This window comes from Thalassophryne amazonica, chromosome 8, assembly GCF_902500255.1.
Source record: "Thalassophryne amazonica chromosome 8, fThaAma1.1, whole genome shotgun sequence".
NCBI lineage: Eukaryota > Metazoa > Chordata > Actinopteri > Batrachoidiformes > Batrachoididae > Thalassophryne > Thalassophryne amazonica.
Genome location: NC_047110.1, coordinates 110873082 through 110898921, shown reverse-complemented (window position 1 = coordinate 110898921; position 25840 = coordinate 110873082). Strand labels below are relative to the sequence as shown.

General features: G+C 45.2%; 1 protein-coding gene across 1 annotated transcript in view; it reads left to right on the top strand.

Moving 5' to 3' along the window:
• Positions 1 to 24382, top strand: part of necab2 (N-terminal EF-hand calcium binding protein 2) — a 253736-nt gene extending 229354 nt beyond the window's left edge. The window contains 5 exon segments of the mRNA XM_034177269.1: positions 5740 to 5764; positions 5767 to 5851; positions 8387 to 8464; positions 15736 to 15827; positions 24026 to 24382. Of these exon segments, the coding sequence (XP_034033160.1) occupies positions 5740 to 5764; positions 5767 to 5851; positions 8387 to 8464; positions 15736 to 15827; positions 24026 to 24054 (309 nt within the window). The 3' untranslated portion in view covers positions 24055 to 24382.
• The last annotated feature ends 1458 nt before the right edge of the window (positions 24383 to 25840 follow it).

Sequence of the window (25840 nt, the reverse complement as noted above, 5' to 3'; positions counted from 1 at the left end):
ACTGGCAAATTAATTAACCAGGCTTCTCCTCGTTCCCCGATACGACAGCATTACCTGCGCCGTCATTATCACCAACTCCACTGTGAGGAGCATCAAAAGACCATCGATAAAGATCAGACCAGAGAACGTCCCAAAGCCAGATTCCTTCACATCTGAATCCAGTGATGGACTGTTTGAGAAGCATTGTGTCCTTTCCTCAAAATCATCATCATCATCATAATAAAAGTTGGACGACTAACACATAGACCAGGGTTTGATTCCACGTATGTGTGTGTGTGTGTGTGTGTGTGTGTGTGTGTGTGTGTGTGTGTGTGTGTGTGTGTGTGTGTGTGTGTGTGTGTGTCTCTCAGACTACCCGTCTGTGTCCTTGAACAAGACACTTGCCATGCGTAGTCCCAGCTGTAAACGAGCACCAGCCTTGGCTGGGAAAGTAACCTGTGATGGACTGATGTCCCTCCAGGGGGAGTCATAGACTCTCATCCAGATCACATCGCCTGCTCACGTCCAATTTTTTTTTGTTCAGGATCTTGAACTGACCCACATGCACAAAAACAGATGTCACCAAAGACTGCATACACACACACACACACACACACACAAAAAGTGGACCATGAACATGTCTCTCACTCTGTCCTGCTGCTCATCACATTCTGGGCTGGTACTGGATTCAGTCCCAACATGCACGGCTGCACAAAAATCACAATATATTGTGATATAGTGTTTGCTTTTTGCAACTCTAGACCAGGGGAAACATTGAATAGAAGTGTATACGTGAGATGCGTATACACGTCTAGAGAGTATATATCTTAACTCATATTTGAGTCTTCCCCATCGCTGTGACGCGGGATGTTGCCATGCCTGCAGTGCATCAAGACCAGCCTACATTACTGAAAACGATTGGCCTCGTCATACCTCTTTTACATACAAGTAAAAGACTTGAACATATTTTGAATTTCTGCACTTGTTTTCTGTCACTCATTAAAGTATGTCAGGTTGATCTCCAGGGAAATTTAGCAAAAACTGCCATTATTTACTCACAATCAGTTTACATTGCACCCTCTGCTGAATGAACCTGGTACTACATTATTTCCACCTTGTGCATAAGAAAATTATTTTGTGTCTTGGCTTTAAAAATGGATTCTCATATCATAAAAAATATACTGTAAATATTGAAGTTTTTCGTACTCATACCGTTTCCCCTCTCCCACTCCTTTTAATGACGTGTGAACTATGGAGAGAAATCTCTGCATTTTAAGTGACTTTGAGCACAGATTTCTCTTAAATTGATCCCCAGTAGACTCTTTAAAGAGGCCTTTGATTGGAGGAATTGCTTTGATTGTCATTAATAGCTCCTCTGGAAGTGCTGCCATTCCACTGCTTAAAAAACCCTGGTATTTTTCAGCCCGGGGTGTCAGGTTTTATTGGTGATTCCTAGGATTGATAGGATTCATGTCTGATTTTATTGCAGGCGGGACTTGTGCAAATGTTGCTCTGATGCTGACCTGTAGAAGCGGCGTCAGTGATGCAGTGCGAGCCACGCGGGCCTCTTAAAGCCTGCTGATTTATGGCCTGCGCAGACTGTCTGCGATGTGATTCGCTCAGGGAGGACGGACGCTTAATGGAGTGATGGTATTTCGATTAACAGGGACTGCAGGCTAATGTTGTGTTTCTAATTGAGTTAGCAGGATGTCTGTGTTTGTGAGGCAGTTTCTCCTCTCAGTGATCAGCCACAACACCAACCTGTCATTTCACCTACTGTCTTCAATTTACAGAATATTGTCAGAAAAAAAAATCAGTTCTATTTCTCAACGTCTTCATGTATCTCCTTTTGTCCAGCCACCCTGAAGAAATTCAATTCATAATGTCATTTTAAACTTCAAAAATCTGCAGATTGTCACATTTTTTCCCTCTGTTTGCCTCCTCCTCTCTTCTGACTGACTGCAGTTTAATGTTGTTGCCTCTCGACGGCTTTTTAGGTTCACAGCAGCAGATGAACAGAGATATCAGGAGATAAACAGTTATTACACACCAGTAAGAGACAATTACAGCCACAGAAGAGCTCAGACACGTACGGTGCAGATGTTTCTGTACACGCAGGCCGCTTGCAGCTATTGAGGGCTAAATATAGAATCTGTTGTTTCTTTCATACTCGCATGTTTTACTGTAAGACATCTTCATCAGACCTTATAAAGAGATTATGAAGAGCCTCTTTCCAACTGTGGATCGACATAAACACATTGTTGACCTGCCTCCTCCAGATCAACGAATTCTGCTTGTAAAATATCAAAGGAGCCGGTGGGCCCTATCTGTACTTTATATAACAACATGTGCAGACTGAAACGCACTTGGAGTGAATCCAACGAATACAAGAAAACTTGGCCTGGATGTGAACCACATGCTGGGCTGGTACCGGATCCAGTCCCAACACGCACGCCTGCACGGGCCAGGGAGAAGTCCATTTGCATTGTTTGTGGAGTCCATAAAATTTGTGGAGCCCGTAAAATCCTTTTGCAGACTAAGCTAGTTAATATGATTGTTACATTTAACATTGACATACAGTTGTATGCAAAAGCTTGGGCACCCCTGATAACTTTCATGATTTTCCTTTATAAATCATTGGTTGTCTGGAAGGGCAGCACGGTGGCTTAGTAGTTAGCACAGTTGCCTCACAGCAAGAAGGTCATGGGTTCAATTCCCGTGGCCTTTCTGTGTGGAGTTTCCGTGTTCTCCCTGTGTTTACTTGGGTTTTCCTCCGGGTGCTCCAGTTTCCTCCCACATCCAAAGACATGCGGGTTCGGTTGGAATCTTTAAAAAAAAAATTGTCCGTAGGTGTGTGGGTGTGTCTGTGTTTGTTTGTCTATTTGTGGCCCTGCATCCTGTCCTGGGTGTACCCCACCTGCTTTGACTGCTAGGATAGGCTCCAGCCCCCCGCAACCCTTAATTGGACTGAGTGGTAGAAGATGAATGAATGAGTGAATGGTTGTCTGAATCAGATGTTTCATTTAAATATATCATATAGCAGATGAACACACTGATATTTGAGAAGTGAAATGACGTTTCTAGTATTTACAGAAAATTTAAACAAAATTTGGCAGGAGCATAAATTTGGGCACCCTTGTCATTTTATTGATTTGAATATACTCACTCACTCACACTCATCTTCAACCGCTTTTCTGGGTTCAGGTCGCAGGGCGATTTGAATACTTGTAGCACTAATTATTGGAACACAAAATTGATTTGGTAAGCTCATTGACCCTTGACCTCCTTACACAGGTGAATCCAGTCATGAGAAAAGGTATTTAATTGCAAATATGTCCCTCTTTGCAATCTCTTCTAATGAGTAGCAACATCGGAGCCTCTAAACAACTCTCAAATTACCTGAAAACAAAGATTGTTCAACATCATGGTTTAGGGGAACGATACGAAAAGCTATCTCAGTGGTTTCAGCTGTCATTTTCCACTGTGAGGAACATAGTGAGGAAATGGAAGACAACAGACACAGTACTAGTTAAGACACAAAGTGGCAGGCCAAGAAAAATCTCAGATAAGCTGAAGCGAAGGATGGTGAGAACAGTCATAGTCAACCCACAGACCTGCTCCAAAGACCTACAACATGATCTTGCTGCAGATAGTGTCTCTGTGCATTGTTCAACTATACAGCGCACTTTGCACAAAGAGATGCTGTATGATGCTGTAATGCAGAGGAAGCCTTTTGTGCATACACGCCACAAACAGAGTCGCTTGAGGTATGCTAAAGCACATTTGGACAAGCCAGCTTCATTTTGGAATAAGGTGCTGTGGACTGATGAAACTAAAATTGAGTTATTTGGACATAACAATGGGGCGGTATGCATGGCTGAAAAAGAACACAGCATTCCAAGAAAAACACTTGCTACCTACAGTCAAATTTGTAGGTAAAGTTGAGGGTCACATGGATTCCAGTCAATATCAGCAGATTCTTGAGAACAATGTTCATGAATCAGTGACAAAGTTGAAGTTGCACCGGGGCTGGGTCTTTCAACAAGACAACGACCCTAAACACTGCTCAAAATCTACTAAGGCATTCATGCAGATGAACAAGTACAACGTTCTGGAATGGTCATCTCAGTCCCCAGACCTGAATATTATTGAAAATCTGTGGTGTGATTTTAAGCGGGCTGTCCATAGCTCAGAAACCAACAAACATGAGATGTTTTGTAAAGAAGAATGGTCCAAAATACCTTCAGCCAGAATCCAGACTCTCATTGGAAGCTATAGGAAGCATTTAGAGGCTGTTATTTCTGCAAAAGGAGGATCTAATAAATAGTGATGTATTTTTTCTGTTGGGGTGCCCAAATTTATCCACCTGCCTAATTTTGTTTAAAGAATTATTGCACACTTTCTGTAAATCCTGTAAACTTCATTTCACTTCTCAAATGTCAGTGTGTTTGTCTGCTATATGATATATTTAAATGAAATTGCTGATCCAAACAACCAATGATTTATAAAGGAAAATCATGGAAATCATCAGAGGTCCCCAAACTTTTACATACAACTGTATTTTTGGAAAATCCATCTGTGGACTGAGCTAGCTGATGTGATCACCTTTTTTTGTGGGTGGGTGTGTGTGTGTGTGGGGGGGGGGGGGCATTTCTTCAGAAGTCACAGATTTTATCAAATATATAATCAATTATTTGATTTGAAATACTTTAATTAATTAATTAATTACCATATTTTCCAAAGTATAAGCTGTGGTTTTATGACTAGTTTGGGAGGCCCTGCAATTTATACTGTGGTGCAGCTTATATACCAAAAAAGTCATGAGTTTGTTTTTCAATATAATGACTGCATTAATTATTATATCAGACTTTCACAGGAATCATAGTACTAAACAAATAAACTTCAATATAAAAGAATAAATGGCAATATAAAAGAAGACTTCAACAAGACACAAAAATCCCAAATTAATGAGCTGATAATACAGAAAATAGGGCGACTTATACTCTGATACAACTTATATATGGGGTTTTCCTCTTCAAGAGGCCTTGTTTTATCAGGGCGCAACTTATAATCCAGAAAATATGGTAAATTAATATTTTGTTTCCTCAAGTGAAATAGAGAAATACAGGATACAGTAGGTGTAATGTGATGATTAAAGACCTGGTCCACAACTGGGACCAGTCTCCTCCCGTGCCCGAGATGTCATTACCAATCAAATAAACTCAGCGTATAAAAGTAAAGCGCAGGGTGCAGACAGGTTGTGTTTAGTCACGTAGTTAATCGTGGGTGTGTTTTGGGCGTAACATGAATTAAACCAAAATGTCATCTGTTGAGGTGTGACGCAACCAAAACATAGCTGTTATTAAAGTTTTTACCTGCCACACGGTGTGATAAGATCTCATTAAATTAGAACATATTTCACATCAAAGTGAAAAGCTGTCTTGCAAAAACACTCATTTTCAGAGCATTTTGACTTTTTTGGGGGGGGGGGGGGGGCAACTGTTCTGAGTGCTTTACTTTGAAAATCGTGGTAAGTTGGAGTCCAATGACCTCTGAGGGTATATTTAAAGAAAAAAAAGGACTTTTGCCGAGTGTTGTGCTTGCTCAGAGACACTGCACCAAAACCCAACCCGGTGTAAGAATGCTACATAATTAGCCGCAATGTAACTTGAGCTGAGTGGTTTGCACACAGAACAAACCCTATGAAGTGTTCTGCCACTAAAGTGGAACCTGTAAGATGTTTTTTCTTTGACTCTGCAGTCCTTGTTGCTGGTTCGTCAGGAGATGGTGTTTCTCAGAAGAAGCTGGGAGAGTTTTGTGAGGCTCTGAAGCAGTACCTGAAGAACGTGTCGGCTCAGAGAGACTGCTTTCAGTGAGTTTAACTCCACATCATCACCACCCTCTGCTGCTGCACCTTCAGTCATTCCAGTGCTTCACACGTTCACGACCCTGTTAAGTCCTACCTGAAGTATCTGCTGCTCCGGTCACAGGTTTTGGACTTTTGATCCAGGGGGAAGCTTCACGAGACCAGGAGCTGTATGTGTTTCTGCACGTACTACTGGAGTTGTATCAGGAAGGGCATACGGTGTCAAACATGTGGGTCCGTACTGGATCTGTTGTGACAGCTGCAGATGAACAAAATCAGCAACGTAGCTGTAAAACAGTCAGATTGTCAAGCTGCTTAGGTCATTTATGCAGATCACAGTACCGTGTAAGCAAGGTTTGTTTGTTTGTTTCCCAGGTCCTTTGAACATGTTCCTCAAAACTCAATAAGAGGATGACAGTCAACCCCGGAACTGACCTTGAACGGTTTGTTTTGGCAAAGGTCAAGGTCACTGGGGTCAAAATGTTGATTTTTCACTCAGATTTGCACCAAATCTGGCACGTCTGGAAGCAGAGGTGTCAAATCCAGCTTCAGAAAGTAAAAGTACAGCCACATATTTGTTCCATCTTCTCAATAAACCAGCTGATTGTAATTAGTTCAACTCTTCAGGCAGGTGGATGAGCTAATTATTGAGATCACCTGTTGTAGGTGCACAGGTAGAGGCAACACATGGAGTTTCTGTGTAGGCTCTCAGTTGTCCAGGTGGTTCCATAGTAGAGAAGCTTGAATCTTCGACTGGACTGGGTTGCTTGACGCGAGGACGTTTCGCTTCAATCGCAGAAGCTTCCTCAGCTAAAAGTCTTGCTCTGGAAGTCTGACTTCTGTCTGACTCTTGTAGAGACAAATGAACAGAAGCCAACAAAAGCTGGAGTTGTTTTAACCTAACCAGACCCCTCCTACTGAGAGGCAGACTGCTATAGGCTAGTGACTAAAACAATAGCTCTAATTAGCAACTACTGTGCTCTAGTTAGCACTCTCCTAATGACAGGGCAGCTGTCCCTCCTAATGACGGGATGGATGCCTTTCTTGATGGCTCCCTTGATGACTCTCCTGATGACGTGAATGACTCATTACCATGAACAAAAGGACTGAAACTGCTTGACCTGAGTACCCCATTGTAAACAGGGGACAAAGTGTGTCTCAGACCCCCTCCCCAGTTAAGGCTGAGTTTCAACTGTGTTACAAAAAAATGCCTCCTTGACCCCTCTCTCAAACCATTCTTCTCTCTGGCTAATATTTTAACTTCCTTGTCCTCAAACGTGTGGTTAGTGTCTTTAAGGTGGAGATGAACTGCAGACTGAGGTCCACTGGCGCCCTCTCTGCGGTGCTGGTATAGTCTTATGTGTAAAGGTTGCTTAGTCTCACCTATGTAGTGTTCATTACAGTTTTCCTGACATCTGATATGATACACTACATTGCTCTGTTTGTAACTAGGGATCCTGTCCTTTAGGGTGAACTAATATCTGTCTCAAGGTGTTGACTGGTTTAAAGTAACTGGGATTTTGTGTTTTCTGAAGATCCTCTGTAGTTTTTCCTCCTACTCCTGCTAAATAAGGGAGAGACACTCTTCTTCTTGTCTCCATCTCCTGTCTATCTGGTCTCTTTGTTCTCTGGGATTTCTGCACTTTGTCCAGGGACCATCGTGGGTACCCACATACTGTGAGGGCTTTCCGGACATGTTGTTGTTCTTTAGCCCTTCCCTCTGCAGTTGGGAGGGTTTTTACTTTCTGAAGCTGGATTTGATACCTCTGCCTGGAGGTGGGTTCTGGAATTTCTCCAAACAAGGTTAAAACAAAGTTGAGTCATTGGGGTCAAAGGTTAAAGTGTCCTGTATAAATCCTTTTCTCACTCCTTAAACGCGTTCCTTGTCAGTTGATGTCCGGCGAGTCTGTCTGAAAGTTTTGTGCGGACATCAGATGGAGAGTGTAAGGCAAAAAAGAAAAATACCCCCCCCCCCCAAAGCTAAAAAAAAAAAAAAAATTAAAAGGTGAGGCGTCTGGGGGTGGGGGGGGGGGGGGGGGGGGGTGGTGGCTGATAGGCAAAAAAAAAAAGTTTAAAAAGGTGGGGAGTCAGAAGCTGAAAGGTTTTAGCCATGCTCATGCTCCACCGAAGCATTTACTCAAAAAAAAAAAAAGTCTGAAGGACCTAAATGACATGGTGAGATGCTGAAGAGCTTCTCACTCGTTCATGTCTGAGACATATACATATTAATGTTAATCCCTGAATGTTAAATTCTTTGCTGTGGCTTTAACGATGTTTTTATCAGATAATGAACTGTTGTATGACGTGTCTGGCAGTTATCCTGCACACGGCGCCTCCTTCTCTGGTTGCTGTGTGTGTTTTCTACACAAAAACCGATAAAGTCACCTGCACTTAAAAAGTAGAACCTCTCGGTGCTCAGATGTCGGTGTGATGCTGCTTCTGTAAACTCGCTGTCTTCTCTCCGTTCCTCTGATGTTCTCGTCACTGTCATTGTTCCTCTTTTACTGGTGGCCTCAGTCTTGTTGTCTTTTTCTCCTGCAGTGTGACTGCGGTGCGTCTGCCCGACGGTTTATCTTTTGTCGTCTATGAGTTCTGGGATGGAGAGGAGGAGTGGAAGAGGTGAGTCCTCAAACATGTTGATCCTGACGTTTACTTTGACTTCTGTTTGCAGACAGAATGAACTCAAAATATTTCATGTTTTGTGGTCAGCTTCATTTTATTTCTTAGTTCTCATCAATTAAGGTCTGTAACACATTCCAAGAAAAGTTGTGACACCAGCAATTTATTATAAATTTAAGGATCAAATCATCACTTTTACAGACAGTTTCAGGGGATGAACACATGAAGACTTCATTTACAGTAATCACTAACAGAAACAAGCAGTATGGTGGTTCTGAGTGGGACATCTATGTCACATAGGCAGTTCTCAAAATTGAATTATCGTGCCAGAAGAAGGACGAGTGAGGGAAGCCACCAAGACAGCTCGTAGGAGTTATAGGGGCCTGTGGTCATGTTTGGAGAAACTGTGTATTGTGCAAATTGTGCCTGTTGCGTCTCTGGGATTTTCATAAAAGAACATGCAAAATTTCAGCCACAGTTCCAGAGAATCCATGGACTATGTTCAATCTGTTTTCCTGTTTCATAGTCCTTCTCTACTTCAACATGAAGCTCTATAACTGGTGATGCAACAGACAAAAGTGCCCAATGTACAATTTTCTCCAACACCAACCACAGAAGCCAATAATTCATCCAGAGGTGTGTGTGGGTGTCTTGTTGGCTTCCCTCACTAGTCTCCTTACAGGACGGACACTCAGTTTTAAGAAATGACTGTTTGACAGATTTACCATATTTGTTGTGAAAGTGTAGGAACACAGACCCACAACAGGGGCGCAAATGAACGGACAATGGAGGAAGTCAAATAACAACACTTTACTGTTGTGAAGAAGCACAACCAACACGGCGAATTACAATTATAGATAAGTAGTCAATTCACAAAAAATGTGTCACGTGGGCAGGCTCGAAGATAAGAGACGTCCGTCCAAAGCAGAACCGGAACCACACGATTTCCTCCGCCACCGAACCCCGGAATACTGGAGCCGCCAAGTCCCGAACACCCAGGTGGCCACTGCCTCCGCTTGTCGGATCTGGTACTGCTGGCGAGGAACAAAAACAGTTAGATGTGGGTGCGTGTGCACCCAGCAACACGTATGGTGGGAAAACCACCTCCACCTCTCGTCGAAAAAAAGAAACAGAATGTCTCCTGTCCAACACACACAAGCAACAGATATTCCTGTCAGAAACACAGTCAGCCGAAAACGTTACCTCCTTGGTAGAGCGATATCTCGGCAAAGAAGTGGAGATGACGTCTTGCAGATATACTGCTGCGGATCAGATGATTGGTACAGCTGTCGTAGGTGACAGCTGTCACCCCGGCTACTCCTGTGAGGTGGCAGCGCCCTCTGGTGCCTGGAGCCCGCACTCCAGGCAGGGTGCCCTCTGGTGGTGGTGGGCCAGCAGTACCTCCTCTTCAGCGGCCCACACAACAGGACCCCCCCCCTCAACGGGCGCCTCCTGGCGCCCGACCAGGCTTGTCCGGGTGGCGGCGGTAGAAATCAGCCAGGAGGGCCGGGTCCAGGATGAAGCTCCTCTTCACCAAGGAGCGTTCTTCGGGGCCGTACCCCTCCCAGTCCACCAAATACTGGAAGCCCCGGCCCATCCTTCAGACATCCAAGAGCCGGCGCACAGTCCAAGCCAGCTCGCCATCGATGATCCGGGCAGGAGGTGATGCCGGACCCAGAGTACAGAGGGGTGAGGTGTGATGTGGCTTAATCCGGGACACATGGAAAACGGGATGGATCCGCAGTGAGGCCGGAAGCTGAAGCCTCACCGCGGCTGGACTGATGACCTTGAGGATTTTAAATGGACCGATGTACCGGTCCTGCAGTTTAGGGGAGACCACTTGGAGGGGAATGTCTTTGTTGACCAACCACACTTCCTGCCCTGGCCGATACGTATGGGCCGGGGTCCGCCGACGGTCTGCATGGGCTTTCGTCCTCATCCGGGCCCTCAGCAAAGCAGAACGGGCGGCACGCCACACCCGACGGCACTTCCGCAGGTGGCCTGGACCGAGGGCACACCGACCTCTCTCTCAACCACCGGAAACAAAGGAGGCTGGTACCCCAGACACACCTCAAAAGGGGGAGAGCCGGTGGCTGACGACACCTGGCTGTTATGGGCATACTCGATCCAGGCCAAATGGGTACTCCAGGTCGGCCGGGTGCGCGGTCGTCACGCAACGCAGGGCCTGTTCCACCTCCTGATTGGCCCGTTCTGCTTGCCCGTTGGTCTGGGGATGATACCCGGATGAGAGACTTACCGTGGCCCCCAGTTCCCGGCAGAAGCTCCTCCAGACTTAGGAGGAGAACTGGGGACCGTGATCGGAGACGATGTCTGTTGGAATCCCATGCAGCCGGACGACGTGGTGGACCAGAGGTCCGCTGTCTCCTGGGCAGTCGGGAGGCTTCGGGAGGGCACGAAGTGGGCCGCCTTGGAGAATCGGTCCACTATCGTGAGGATGGTGGTGTTGCCCTGGGATGGTGGGAGGCCGTGACAAAATCCAGGCCGATGTGGGACCAGGGCGATGAGGCACGGGTAGGCGGCTGGAGCAGTATCCCGAAGCCCTGCGATTGATACCGCCTGCCCCTGGCGCAGGTGGTGCAGCCTGGATTAAATCCCGGACGTCGGCACTCTAGGGACGCCCACCAGAAGCGCTGCCGGACAACTGCCCGGTTCTTCGCACCCCTGGATGACAGGAGAGCTTGGAGCCGTGACAGAAGTCCAGGACTGCAGCCCTAGCCTCTGGTGGGACGTAGAGTCTGTTCTTCGGCCCAGTTCCGGGGTTCCGGGCTTCGTGCCAGGGCCTCCCGGACGGTTCTCCTCTACGTCCCAGGTGAGGGTGGCCACGATAGTGGACTCCGGGATGATGGGTTCCGGTGGATCCGACCACTCCGCTTTGACTTCATCTTCAGTACCCGGGACAAGGCAATCCGATCTCTGGTTTTGGTCCCCGGGATGGTAGGTGATCCGGAAGTCAAAACGGGCCGAAGAACAGTGACCAGAGGGCTTGCCTGGGGTTCAGCCGCTTGGCGGGTCCTGATATACTCCAGGTTCCGGTGGTCAGTGAAAACCGTGAATGGCACGGACGTTCCCTCCAACAGATGTCTCCACTCTTCAGAGCCTCTTTCACCGCAAGGAGGTTTCTCGATTGCCGACGTCATAGTTCCGTTCGGCCGGGGTCAACCTGCGGGAAAATAGGCACACGGGTGAAGGACCTTATCGGTCTTCCCGCTCTGGGAAAGCACAGCTCCTATCCCTGAGTCCGAGGCGTCCACTTCAACCACTAACTGGCGACTAGGATCGGGCTGCACCAGAACGGGTGCAGACGAGAAGCGCCGTTTTCAACTCCTTGAACGCGGCATCGCAACGATCCGACAAGGTGAAGGGGACTTTGGTGAGGTCAGGGCTGTCAGGGGGCTAACTACCTGACTGTAGCCCTTAATGAACCTCCTGTAGAAATTAGCAAAGCCGAGGAACTGTTGCAGCTTCCTACGGCTGGTGGGTTGGGGCCAGTCTCTCACCGCCGCGACCTTGGCCGGATCAGGAGTGACGGAGTTAGGGGAGATGATAAACCCCAGGAAGGACAAAGAAGTGCGGTGGAACTCGCACTTCTCGCCCTTCACAAACAGCCGGTTCTCCAACAACCGCTGCAGGACCTGACGTACATGCCAGACATGAGTCTCAGGATCCGGAGAAAAGATGAGTATATCGTCCAGATATACGAAGACGAATCGGTGCAGGAAATCCCGCAAGACATCATTAACCAATGCTTGGAACGTCGCGGGGACGTTTGTAAGACCGAACGGCATGACCAGGTACTCAAAGTGACCTAAGGGGGTGTTAAATGCCGTCCTCCACTCGTCTCCCTTCCGGATCCGAACCAGGTGATACGCATTTCTAAGATCCAGCTTAGTGAACATTTGGGCTCCATGCAGGGGCGTGAACACTGAATCCAACAAGGGCAATGGGTATCGGTACGAACCGTGATTTCGTTCAGCCCCCTGTAATCAATGCATGGACGTAGTCTGCCATCCTTTTTCCCCCACAAAAAAGAAACCTGCACCCATCGGGGAGGTGGAATTCTGGATCAACCCGGCAGCTAGAGAGTCCCGGATGTAGGTCTCCATTGATTCGCGCTCAGGTCGTGAGAGGTTGTACAGCCTGCTGGACGGGAACTCAACGCCTGGAACCAAATCAATGGCACAATCGTACGGGCGGTGCGGGGGAAGGGTGAGCGCCAGATCCTTGCTGAACACGTCCACAAGGTCATGGTACTCACCGGCACTGTCCCGAGATTGGGCGGGACTCTGACCTCCTCCTTAGCCTGGGAACCGGGAGGAACCGAGGGAACCTAAACATACCCGATGGCAGGTCTCACTCCACTGAACCACTACCTCGGACGGCCAATCGATCCGGGGATTGTGTTTTAACATCCAGGGGAACCCTAGAATCACGCGGGAGTGGCAGGAGTCACAAAAAACTCGATCTCCTCCCGGTGGTTCCCTGACACCACCAGAGTTACTGGAGGTGTCTTATGTGTGATTTAAAGGGGAGTAGGAGCCATCTAGTGCCCGTACTTGCACAGGTGAAGTAAGTGCCACCAGAGGGAGCCCTGCCTCCCTGGCCCATTTGCTGTCTAGCAATTCCCTTCAGAGCCCGTGTCCACCAGTGCTGGGGCCTGAAGGGTTAAATCCTCATAAAGGATTGTAACCGGGAGTTGTGTGGCAATATGGGTGTGTCCCACGTGAATGTCTTGGCCCACCCCTAGCCCAGTTTCTAGGGGCGGGCGTTGGTGTTTAACCGCTCGGGGCAGTCCCTCACTTGATGCTCTATCGAGCCACAAACAAAGCACGCTCCGCGGACCAGCCTCCTCTGTCTATCCGGTGGTCTAAATGTGGCCCTGCTTGTGTCCATAGCTTCATCAGCAGGGGAGCTGTAACCACACGGAGCGTAGAGGCCGTGGAGCGTGGGGAGGGCGGAGCTCGGTTGGAACCGGAAGGGAGAGGGACGGCGCTGCCCGGCCACGCCCCTTCGTCTCGTTCCCGACGGCGTTCTTCTAACCGATTGTCTAATCGTATAACCAGATCAATAAGCCCGTTCTAAATCCCGCCACCAGGTGCTCCTTCAGGACCAACGACAGTCCGTTTACGAAGGCGGCACGGAGGGCAGTGCTATTCCAGCCGGACCTCGCTGCCGCGATGTGGAAGTCGACTGCATAAGCAGCTGCGCTCCGGCGCCCCTGTCTCATTGACAGCAGCACGGCTGAAGCGGTCTCTCCTCTATTTGGGTGATCAAACACTGTTTGAACTCCCTCACAAACCCATCATATGTCTGAAGGAGCCGATGAATTTTGCTCCCAGAGCGCTGTAGCCCAAGCGCGTGCCTCACCGCGAAGCAGAGTTTATAACATAAGCTATCTTGCTAGAATCAGTCGCGTACATGACAGGACGTTGTGCGAAGACGAGCGAACACTGCATAAGAAGTCCGCGCATGTCTCCACACAACCCCCGTACGGCTCTGGAGGGCTTATGTATGCTTCAGGGGAAGGTGGGAGGGGTCGTTGAACGACCTGTGGAATGTCAACGTTGCGCACGAGGATCGACAGGAGGGAGAGCCGCAGCAGCGCCCTGAGGGCGCACTTCCACCTGAGCGGCGAGAGCCTCCACCCTGCGGTTAAGGAGGACATTCTGCTCGGTCATTAGATCCACCGAGCCGTAGAGGCGGTGAGGATTCGCTGCAACTCACCGATCATTCCTCCTGCAGACGCCTGTGCGCCCTGTTCTTCATTGGCCGTTCAACAGCCGGTTGACGCCCCTCGGGGTCCATGACGTTGGCCGAGATATCCTGTTGTGAAAGTGTAGGAACACGGACCCACAACAGGGGCGCAAATGAACGGACAATGGAGGAAGTCAAATAACAACACTTTACTGTTGTGAAGAAGCACAACCAACACGGCGAATTACAATTATAGATAAGTAGTCAATTCACAAAAAATGTGTCACGTGGGCAGGCTCGAAGATAAGAGACGTCCGTCCAAAGCAGAACCGGAACCACACGATTTCCTCCGCCACCGAACCCCGGGAATACTGGAGCCGCCAAGTCCCGAACACCCAGGTGGCCACTGCCTCCGCTTGTCGGATCTGGTACTGCTGGCGAGGAACAAAAACAGTTAGATGTGGGTGCGTGTGCACCCAGCAACACGTATGGTGGGAAAAACCACCTCCACCTCTCGTTGAAAAAAGAAACAGAATGTCTGCTGTCCAACACACACAAGCAACAGATATTCCTGTCAGAAACACAGTCAGCCGAAAACGTTACCTCCTTGGTAGAGCAATATCTCGGCAAAGAAGTGGAGATGACGTCTTGCAGATATACCGCTGCGGATCAGATGATTGGTAACAGCTGCCGTAGGTGACAGCTGTCACCCCGGCTGCTCCTGTGAGGTGGCAGCGCCCTCTGGTGCCTGGAGCCCGCACTCCAGGCAGGGTGCCCTCTGGTGGTGGTGGGCCAGCAGTACCTCCTCTTCAGTGGCCCACACAACAATATTTTTTTGTATGTATTAATGATTGATGTGCATAAACTCAGAGACATATTCAATGAATTTGAAACATTAATGTGTTCATCACCTGGCTCATCAAAACAAAACTGGCTGTAAAAGTGATTATATAGAATACTCTCTATTGTCATTGTATGGGGTGGGGGTGGTAACACCGAAATTAGAGTGCTTCCGCAGAGCTACTGTACACCACATATGTCACAAAATGCTTTAAATATATATTATATTAAAAAAAATTGTGTACTTATATATATATATATATAAGTGTTGCATTTGTATTTCTGTTCAGTGTAAATCTGAAGCTGCTCTGTGTTATAAGAACTAAGGTGAACATTTGTTGTTTTCTTTAAACAGTTGAACTCTTACTTCTCTTGTTTGCATTGATTTTTTTTTTTTTATGTCACTGAATCTGATAAAAAGTTCCCACTTTTCTCCATTACTGTCATAACCTTTTGGAAAAGTTCCCGTGTTTCCATTTAATTATCATTCTTCAGCCGTGCGCTCACTGCAGACTCGCTAAAGCACTTCTTCTGCCGCGGATCATCATGATTTAGTGACGGCGCCACGGCCTGAAGACGGACCGCTGAGCAACTCAACGCCATTGATATTTCAACTCTTACAGGAAAAGGCTATGAGTAAAGTGACGCGAGGTCACGTGCACGCCTTCACAGAAGTGGATTCATAAGTAGTGTGTGTGTGTGTGTGTGTGTGTTTGCAGGCACCTCCAGTCGGCTCCCAACAAAAGCTTCCAGCATGTGAAGGTGGACACGCTGTGCCAGGCGGAGTCCGTGTCTACCGTTGCTGTGCCAGGTCAGTCAGCGAACACCGCATGACGCACGAGTGCCGTCGAGTCACAGCTGCAAACACAATGTGCCGACTGTCAGGATTTTTCTGAATGAGATTGCAGTGTTTAATAAACTGTGTTTTTCATAATGAATTGAAAAAATTGTTCAAATTGGCCGAATTTATGAAGAAGCATAAAATAAAGGATTACATAGTGATTCAAGATTTCACACCAATCCTGTCTGGATCAGACTTCCCAGTTTGGTCTGACTCAAACAGGTGATTTTTTTTGGACCAATCAAAGAGAAGTAATGTCAGTCCAAGTCCAGTTTGATTTGTTTATGAAACAATGTGTCATTTAAGTCAGTCTGTTATGTCCCATGCACACTCTGACGATCAACCCGGCGTTTACCGACAGAGGCTGAAAAGTTAACGCTATCCAGCCCTACCAGACTCCACAAGAACTAAGTGGATGTCAGTCAGGTAATGCTGATGTTCGTCATGGTCCTGGAAAAGTTTTAAACATGCTTAAAATCTTCGGCATTCATGTTAAAACACCGGCAAGAGTTGAGCTCCACGACATCACTTTCACTAGTATGCCATTACTGTGTTGTTCGCATTGACCAGCCAACGTTGGAGGTTTGACTGTACCCATCACCCTCTCTGGATCCCTTGGAGATGAAGAAATGTGAAGGAATATGTTCAGCCTGTCTCAACAACACATCAGCAGCAAGTAACAAAATCGCAGTTACGTTGCGTTCATATAGTTTACGTCAGATGACGTGTCAAACGTTGAGTTGATGATCAGCTTCACCAAGCTATGCTGCTGCTTCGCAGAATGCGTTACAAAGTGCCTGCCCTCTGATGGTGAAAGTCAAACTATGCCCAGTAGTAAGTTAGTGGGCCGTTACCAAACATTGACCGTTGTCAATACAATGTGTGTATGTTGGCCTGCGTTGAAGACAGGAAATTTGGACCCCTGGAGCAAGTCTACTCTGGCATTTCACTAAGATTTTTGACACTCTGCCACTTCATGTCATCATGTGAATGGGCCCATAGCCACAGGTGCAATGAACAAGTAAATGACTAAAAGGTCCCCAGAGATTTTCCAGTTGAGGGATGACAGAAATTACTACAAATAGCTTGAAATAAAAATAAAAAAAACAGCAACTTTGTTTTGATGGCCTGAAACCATGGGCACAATTAGGTGAGGGATAGGGGGGACATGCCCCCCCACACCTTTTCAACCAGGGGGACAGAATATGGTTTGTCCCCCCACCTTCTAACATATATGTGTGTACTTGAAACATGCTATGTCAGTCTTATGTGCAAAACCATGTCAGAATAGTATCTTTGTTTCTGCAAGTTTGTATTTTTAGCAGCATTGACTTGTTTACAACACCTGTTTCTTGTTTGTCACATTCGGAATTTTCTGGGACTGCATTTACCCAGATATGAAACCAAAAATAGTTGCCTCTAGGGACTAGTGTCTACACATAAGTATCAATGGACCATATGCTAATTTACTAATTCTGAAAGTTAGAAAAGGAAATAGAAAAGCTATCTGGGACCTCAGAAAGCCCATCTGCAATTATTGCTTGATCTCCAAAATCAGTCTATGCAAGCTAAATTATGTTCAGTATGAGTGTTGTCATTAGTGCCACTTGGAAAACTAAATTCATGATAAGTAATTTATCCTAAACTTATGATCTGTTGTTTTTTCAAACTTATGCAAAAACAAATCTTGAGAGAAAAAAAAAATACAGTATGCAATGGTTAATAATTATTAAGAGCCCGTTCTTTCATATTTATAAATACATTTTACCACATTGCAGTTGTTTTTTTTAATGAAAACTCATCCTATCATTTTTTTTGAGTTCTACACATGTGGTGATACCTTATTTATGACTCATGTTACTGCCTCTACTGGTGGTTGGCTCTCACTGCGGTATTGTATCACTTCCTGTTCCGGAGCACAGCGGTGTTTTTCTGTATCTGTTAGCTGTTTAATCTGCGTAGTTAGACTGATCTAGATAACTAGATTACGATTTGTTTCCCAGTGTAATCTTCACGTGCCTTAACTAAAGCACTCCCTCTGCTGAATCACCTCTAAATTATTTACACATTATTCACTTAGTGTATTTTTAGGAATCCGCTAGCTTAGCGCAGCTACTAGCTCTTAGCCAGTTTAGCATGGCGGCTTCTCCTGTCTCTCCCGCACTTTTTCTGCTCTGGGTGTGAAATGTTTAGTTATTCCTCAGCCTCCTTTAGCAGTAATGGTACTTGTAATAAGTGTAGCTTATTCGTAGCTTTGGAGGCCAGGCTGGGCGAATTGGAGACTTGGCTCCGCACCTTGGAAAATCCTACAGCTAGCCAGGCCCCTGTAGTCGGTGCGGACCAAGGTAGCTTAGCCACCGTTAGTTCCCCTCCAGCAGATCCCGAGCAGCCGGGAAAGCAGGCCGACTGGGTGACTGTAAGGAGGAAGCATAGTCCTAAACAGAAGCCCTGTGTACACCGCCAACCCGTTCACATCTCTAACCGTTTTTCCCCACTCGGCGACACACCCACCAAGGAACAAACTCTGGTTATTGGCGACTCTGTTTTGAGAAATGTGAAGTTAGCGACACCAGCAACCATAGTCAATTGTCTTCCGGGGGCCAGAGCAGGCAACATTGAAGGAAATTTGAAACTGCTGGCTAAGGCTAAGCGTAAATTTGGTAAGATTGCAATTCACGTCGGCAGTAATGACACCCGGTTACGCCAATCGGAGGTCACTAAAATTAATATTGAATCGGTGTGTAACTTTGCAAAAACAATGTCGGACTCTGTAGTTTTCTCTGGGTCCCTCCCCAATCGGACCGGGAGTGACATGTTTAGCTGTATGTTCTCCTTGAATTGCTGGCTGTCTGAGTGGTGTCCAAAAAATGAGGTGGGCTTCATAGATAATTGGCAAAGCTTCTGGGGGAAACCTGGTCTTGTTAGGAGAGACGGCATCCATCCCACTTTGGATGGAGCAGCTCTCATTTCTAGAAATCTGGCCAATTTTCTTAAATCCTCCAAACCATGACTATCCAGGGTTGGGACCAGGAAGCAGAGTTGTAGTCTTACACACCTCTCTGCAGCTTCTCTCCCCCTGCCATCCCCCCAATACCCCATCCCCGTAGAGACGGTGCCTGCTCCCAGACCAATAACCAGTAAAAATCTATTTAAGCATAAAATTCAAAAAGAAAAAATAATATAGCACCTTCAAACTGCACCACAGACTAAAACAGTTAAATGTGGTCTATTAAACATTAGGTCTCTCTCTTCTAAGTCCCTGTTAGTAAATGATATAATAATTGATAAACATATTGATTTATTCTGCCTTACAGAAACCTGGTTACAGCATGATGAATATGTTAGTTTAAATGAGTCAACACCCCCGAGTCACACTAACTGCCAGAACGCTCGTAGCACGGGCCGAGGCGGAAGATTAGCAGCAATCTTCCACTCCAGCTTATTAGTTAATCAAAAACCCAGACAGAGCTTTAATTCATTTGAAAGCTTGACTCTTAGTCTTGTCCATCCAAATTGGAAGTCCCAAAAACCAGTTTTATTTGTTGTTATCTATCGTCCACCTCGTCGTTACTGTGAGTTTCTCTGTAAATTTTTGGACCTTTTGTCTGACTTAGTGCTTAGCTCAGATAATTATAGTGGGCGATTTTAGATCTTGTTCTGACTTATGGTATGGAAATTGAAGACTTAACAGTATTCCCTGAAAACCCCCTTCTGTCTGATCATTTCTTAATAACATTTACATTTACTCTGATGGACTACCCAGCAGTGGGGAATAAGTTTCATTACAGTAGAAGTCTTTCAGAAAGCGCTGTAACTAGGTTTAAGGATATGATTCCTTCTTTATGTTCTCTAATGCCATATACCAACACAGGGCAGAGTAGCTACCTAAACTCTGTGAGTGAGATAGATTATCTCATCAATAGTTTTACATCCTCATTGAGGACAACTTTGGATGCTGTAGCTACTCTGAAAAAGAGAGCCTTAAATCAGAAGTGCCTGACTCCGTGGTATAACTCACAAACTCGCAGCTTAAAGCAGATAACCCGTAAGTTGGAGAGGAAATGGCGTCTCACTAATTTAGAAGATCTTCACTTAGCCTGGAAAAAGAGTCTGTTGCTCCATAAAAAAGCCCTCCGTAAAGCTAGGACATCTTACTACTCATCACTAATTGAAGAAAATAAGAACAACCCCAGGTTTCTTTTCAGCACTGTAGCCAGGCTGACAGAGTCAGAGCTCTATTGAGCCAAGTATTCCTTTAACTTTAACTAGTAATGACTTCATGACTTTCTTTGCTAATAAAATTTTAACTATTAGAGAAAAAATTACTCATAACCATCCCAAAGACGTATCGTTCTCTTTGGCTGCTTTCAGTGATGCCGGTATTTGGTTAGACTCTTTCTCTCAGATTGTTCTGTCTGAGTTATTTTCATTAGTTACTTCATCCAAACCATCAACATGTCTATTAGACCCCATTCCTACCAGGCTGCTCAAGGAAGCCCTACCATTATTTAATGCTTCGATCTTAAATATGATCAATCTATCTTTATTAGTTGGCTATGTACCACAGACTTTTAAGGTGGCAGTAATTAAACCACTACTTAAAAAGCCATCACTTGACCCAGCTATCTTAGCTAATTATAGGCCAATCGCCAACCTTCCTTTTGTCTCAAAAATTCTTGAAAGGGTAGTTGTAAAACAGCTAACTGATCATCTGCAGAGGAATGGTCTATTTGAAGAGTTTCAGTCAAGGTTTAGAATTCATCATAGCACAGAAACAGCATTAGTGAAGGTTACAAATGATCTTCTTATGGCCTCAGACAGCGGACTCATCTCTGCTTGTTCTGTTAGACCTCAGTGCTGCTTTTGATACTGTTGACCATAAAATTTTATTACAGAGATTAGAGCATGCCATAGGTATTAAAGGCACTGCGCTGAGGTGTTTGAATCATATTTATCTAATAGATACAATTTGTTCATGTAAATGGGGAATCTTCTTCACAGACTAAGGTTAATTATGGAGTTCCACAAGGTTCTGTGCTAGGACCAATTTTATTCACTTTATACATGCTTCCCTTAGGCAGTATTATTAGACGGTATTGCTTAAATTTTCATTGTTACGCAGATGATACCCAGCTTTATCTATCCATGAAGCCAGAGGACACACACCAATTAGCTAAACTGCAGGATTGTCTTACAGACATAAAGACATGGATGACCTCTAATTTCCTGCTTTTAAACTCAGATAAAACTGAAGTTATTCTACTTGGCCCCACAAATCTTAGAAACATGGTGTCTAACCAGATCCTTACTCTGGATGGCATTACCCTGACCTCTAGTAATACTGTGAGAAATCTTGGAGTCATTTTTGATCAGGATATGTCATTCAATGCGCATATTAAACAAATATGTAGGACTGCTTTTTTGCATTTGCGCAATATCTCTAAAATTAGAAAGGTCTTGTCTTAGAGTGATGCTGAAAAACTAATTCATGCATTTATTTCTTCTAGGCTGGACTATTGTAATTCATTATTATCAGGTTGTCCTAAAAGTTCCCTGAAAAGCTTTCAGTTAATTCCAAATGCTGCAGCTAGAGTACTGACAGGGACTAGAAGGAGAGAGCATATCTCACCCATATTGGCCTCTCTTCATTGGCTTCCTGTTAATTCTAGAATAGAATTTAAAATTTTTCTTCTTACTTATAAGGTTTTGAATAATCAGGTCCCATCTTATCTTAGGGACCTCATAGTACCATATCACTCCAATAGAGCGCTTCGCTCTCAGACTGCAGGCTTACTTGTAGTTCCTAGGGTTTGTAAGAGTAGAATGGGAGGCAGAGCCTTCAGCTTTCAGGCTCCTCTCCTGTGGAACCAGCTCCCAATTCACATCAGGGAGACAGACACCCTCTCTACTTTTAAGATTAGGCTTAAAACTTTCCTTTTTGAAAAAGCTTATAGTTAGGGCTGGATCAGGTGACCCTGAACCGTCCCTTAGTTATGCTGCTATAGACTGAGACTGCTGGGGGGTTCCCATGATGCACTGAGTGTTTCTTTCTCTTTTTGCTCTGTATGCACCACTCTGCATTTAATCATTAGTGATCGATCTCTGCTCCCCTCCACAGCATGTCTTTTTCCTGATTCTCTCCCTCAGCCCCAACCAGGATATATATGATGTGTGAAATCCAGACCATGAATAGAAGATGACCATTTTTCCAAATTGAAGCCCTGCTGTCTTAGATTTGGACCAGTACTTTACTTCCACATAGTACAGGAAAATCCAGACAGAAAACCTGATACACCGTTTACAAAACATGAGATGACCAGTAACACAAAATCAGCAGGAGCGAGGATAGCGGATACATCAAACTTGATGCTTGGGTGGGACTGAGGTCAAGTTAGTGGAGTTGTTGTTTGCTCACTTCAGGCAATGAGCAGTGATGATTTGGACAAAATGGTTTATGACATTCTGATCTTAACGTCCCTTTCTGGGTCGACTGTCTGATCACGTTTAACGTTGTCGTATTTAATCAATCAATCAATTTTATTTATATAGCGCCAAATCACAACAACATAACACTCCCAACTAGTAAAGTAAGTCCATTTGGCTGCTCCCTTGCTTGCCACTCGGGGTCGCCACAAGCAAATCCAAGGTGGATCTGCATGTTGAATTGGCACAGGTTTTGCGCCGGATGCCCTTCCTGACGCAACTCCACATTACATGGAGAAATGTGGCAGGGGTGGCATTTGAACCCAGAACCTTCTGCACTGAAACCAAGCGCATTAACCACTTGGCTACCACCCCTGCGTTAATAACACTCCCAACTAATGGACTAAAACTAGTATGAACTGGGCGCTTTAGGCGAGGTGATGTTCTAGTGGTTTAGCGTTGGGCTTGAGACCAGAGGGTCCTGGGTTCAAATCCCAACCTGACCAGAAAATCACTAAGGGCCCTTGGGCAAGGTCCTTAATCCCCTAGTTGCTCCTGGTGTGTGGTGAGTACCTTGTATGGCAGGATCCTGACATCAATCAATAAATTTTATTTATATAGCGCCAAATCACAACAAACAGTTGCCCCAAGGCGCTTTATATTATAAGGCAAGGCCATACAATAATTACGTAAAAACCCCAACGGTCAAAACGACCCCCTGTAAGCAAGCACTTGGCGACAGTGGGAAGGAAAACTCCCTTTTAACAGGAAGAAGCCTCCAGCAGAACCAGGCTCAGGGAGGGGCAGTCTTCTGCTGGGACTGGTTGGGGCTGAGGGAGAGAACCAGGAAAAAGACATGCTGTGGAGGGGAGCAGAGATCAATCACTAATGATTAAATGCAGAGTGGTGGATACAGAGCATCAAGATTTCTCTTGATGGTAATGCCATCAAGAGTAAGGATCTGGTTAGACACCATGTTTCTAAGATTTGTGGGGCCAAGTACAATAACTTCAGTTTTATCTGAGTTTAAAAGCAGGAAATTAGAGGTCATCCATGTCTTTATGTCTGTAAGACAATCCTGCAGTTTAGCTAATTGGTGTGTGTCCTCTGGCTTCATGGATAGATAAAGCTGGGTATCATCTGCGTAACAATGAAAATTTAAGCAATGCTGTCTAATAATACTGCCTAAGGGAAGCATGTATAAAGTGAATAAAATTGGTCCTAGCACAGAACCTTGTGGAACTCCATAATTAACCTTAGTCTGTGAAGAAGATTACCCATTTACATGAACAAATTGTAATCTATTAGATAAATATGATTCAAACCACCACAGCGCAGTGCCTTTAATGCCTATGGCATGCTCTAATCTCTGTAATAAAATTTTATGGTCAACAGTATCAAAAGCAGCACTGAGGTCTAACAGAACAAGCACAGAGATGAGTCCACTGTCTGAGGCCATAGGAAGCCCTTGTGGCTGCTTTTTGGTATTTAAAAAGCAGCTTCCCACGTTTGGAGTTCTGAAACGTGTCCCTGCTGTCTCTGGGTTTTGTGACAGGCGGTCTGATGGTGTCGTAACACCGCCTGCAATACCTGAACTCAGAGATGATCTGAAAAAGTCCATCTCACACTGGCATCCATCTGTTCACTCAGTTAATGTCCGTCTTTATTCCTCCTTCGCGGTGTCTTCAGCCTGTTTCCAGTCCTCCGTTTCGCTCTCACTCACTCGTCTTCCTCTGTCTTTGCAGCCACCTGGTGCAGCGTGAACAGGGACTGAGCATGAAGTTTGGAAGATACACGCCAAGACTCCCGAAAACTCCTGACAACCTCCTTAAGCCCCTCCCACCTTCTGCCTCAGACCCCTCCCCTTCACACCCTCACATCCCCCAAACTCTTTTGTAAGTACATGTTTACACAGTGCAAAACGAAAGGTGTGAAACATCCAACAAAACAGTGCTTTTTATAACATGAAGTTACCGGAACTCATTTGCATCTCGCAGTGGTCGTTCGCCATCTCCAAGACTTTGGGTTGGTTTAAGTAGCTCTGAGACACTGTAAGATTTGTAGCACGGGTCCATGGGTTTAGTTTGACATGTAGCAGAAAACTTATTTGGGAACGCAGCATTGTTTTATTTTATTTATTGTTATTATTTTATTTTGTTAGATACCTCATCTGTTTAGCTGTCGTTTTGCTGTAGCAGCTCATTCCTCGTATGTGCTATGATTGTGAAAGTGACATTGAAGACAACAGACAAACACAGGAAGTCAGGACTTTTGGCAGACCATAGTCTCGATGATCAGGCCCCTCCCTCTAGCCCTGCCCTCTTGCGCAATGGGTCCTAACATGTTTACTGACTGCAATGAGGGGGTATATTGAAGATTCGGTATAGTCATCATGCAACTGGGTCGCTGTTTCCAGCAGACCACAGCGAGACCAAGGGGCAAGTCTAGACAGAACTAACGGCTAGAGTCTCCGTACTTGCGTTTATCGATTTGGTTCCGCGTTAACAGCTGATCCGTAAACTGAGCTGACACATGACGCCCGAACAACAACAACTACTACTACTACTACTACTACTACTACTCTCGTGGAGAGTTTCTGCTCAGAAACACCACATTTATTATTGTATTACTAATTAAAAGTATAATTTTGTCAACGACATTATAAGCAGACGTTTTCTGGGATTACGTGACGATAACGTAATCGTTAGAATCTACACGCTCCAGTCTTTAAAAAAAAAAAAAAAAAACTTTACAGGATGAAAAAACAGTTTTTGTAAAACACAAACAGTAGATGAATTTACATAAATTATCCTATTAAACAGAGATCCCACCTTTAAGGTTTCGCTAGTCATGGAGATAAACATGCATCTCCTCAACAATTTTTTTAACAATGTTTATTCAGAATGATCTTGCCAACTCAATACTCTGTTAAAGCATAGCTCGACAAATATTTCAATGGTGCTTATTTTTTTAAATATTGACATTGAGTACTGATTTATCAACAATTATCTCAAACAAAATCATCTAATTGTTGCAGTCTTCATTAGTATTGGGGTAAAAAGTGTAATTTTTAATTAATGGTCGGACATGTAGAGTAACAAAGGTTAATGGTTCCAAAGACGTACAACTCTGCAGGTTTCAGTTTGACTTTGGTCATTACCCACTTCTTCGAGATTCCACTTTGGAATAAAAACCTGCAAACTGTCAGTCTGCTGTGACGTAGCTGACCCTCGACACGCTGTAAGAATGTCTGTGGAGGTTCCATAACAAACTCAGAACTTTACAGAAGTCCAACCAGATAGATTCTATCTGCACATCACTGATTTGGACTTTCATCAGTAGATGTTGAGCTTTAGTTTTCTTGATGCTTTGAACCAGAAGAAGTTCTCAACTCTGGAAGTTAATATTTATTCAATTGTTGGGCCACTTTCGAAAATGTGGTTTTGATGTGTTCCAATCCACAAAGGAGCAACAGGAAGCAGTTTAGTCAACTTCAAATCCTAGGACAAAGAGCATTTTCCTCATCCACTATCCGACTTCTTCAACACGTTCAAAACCTT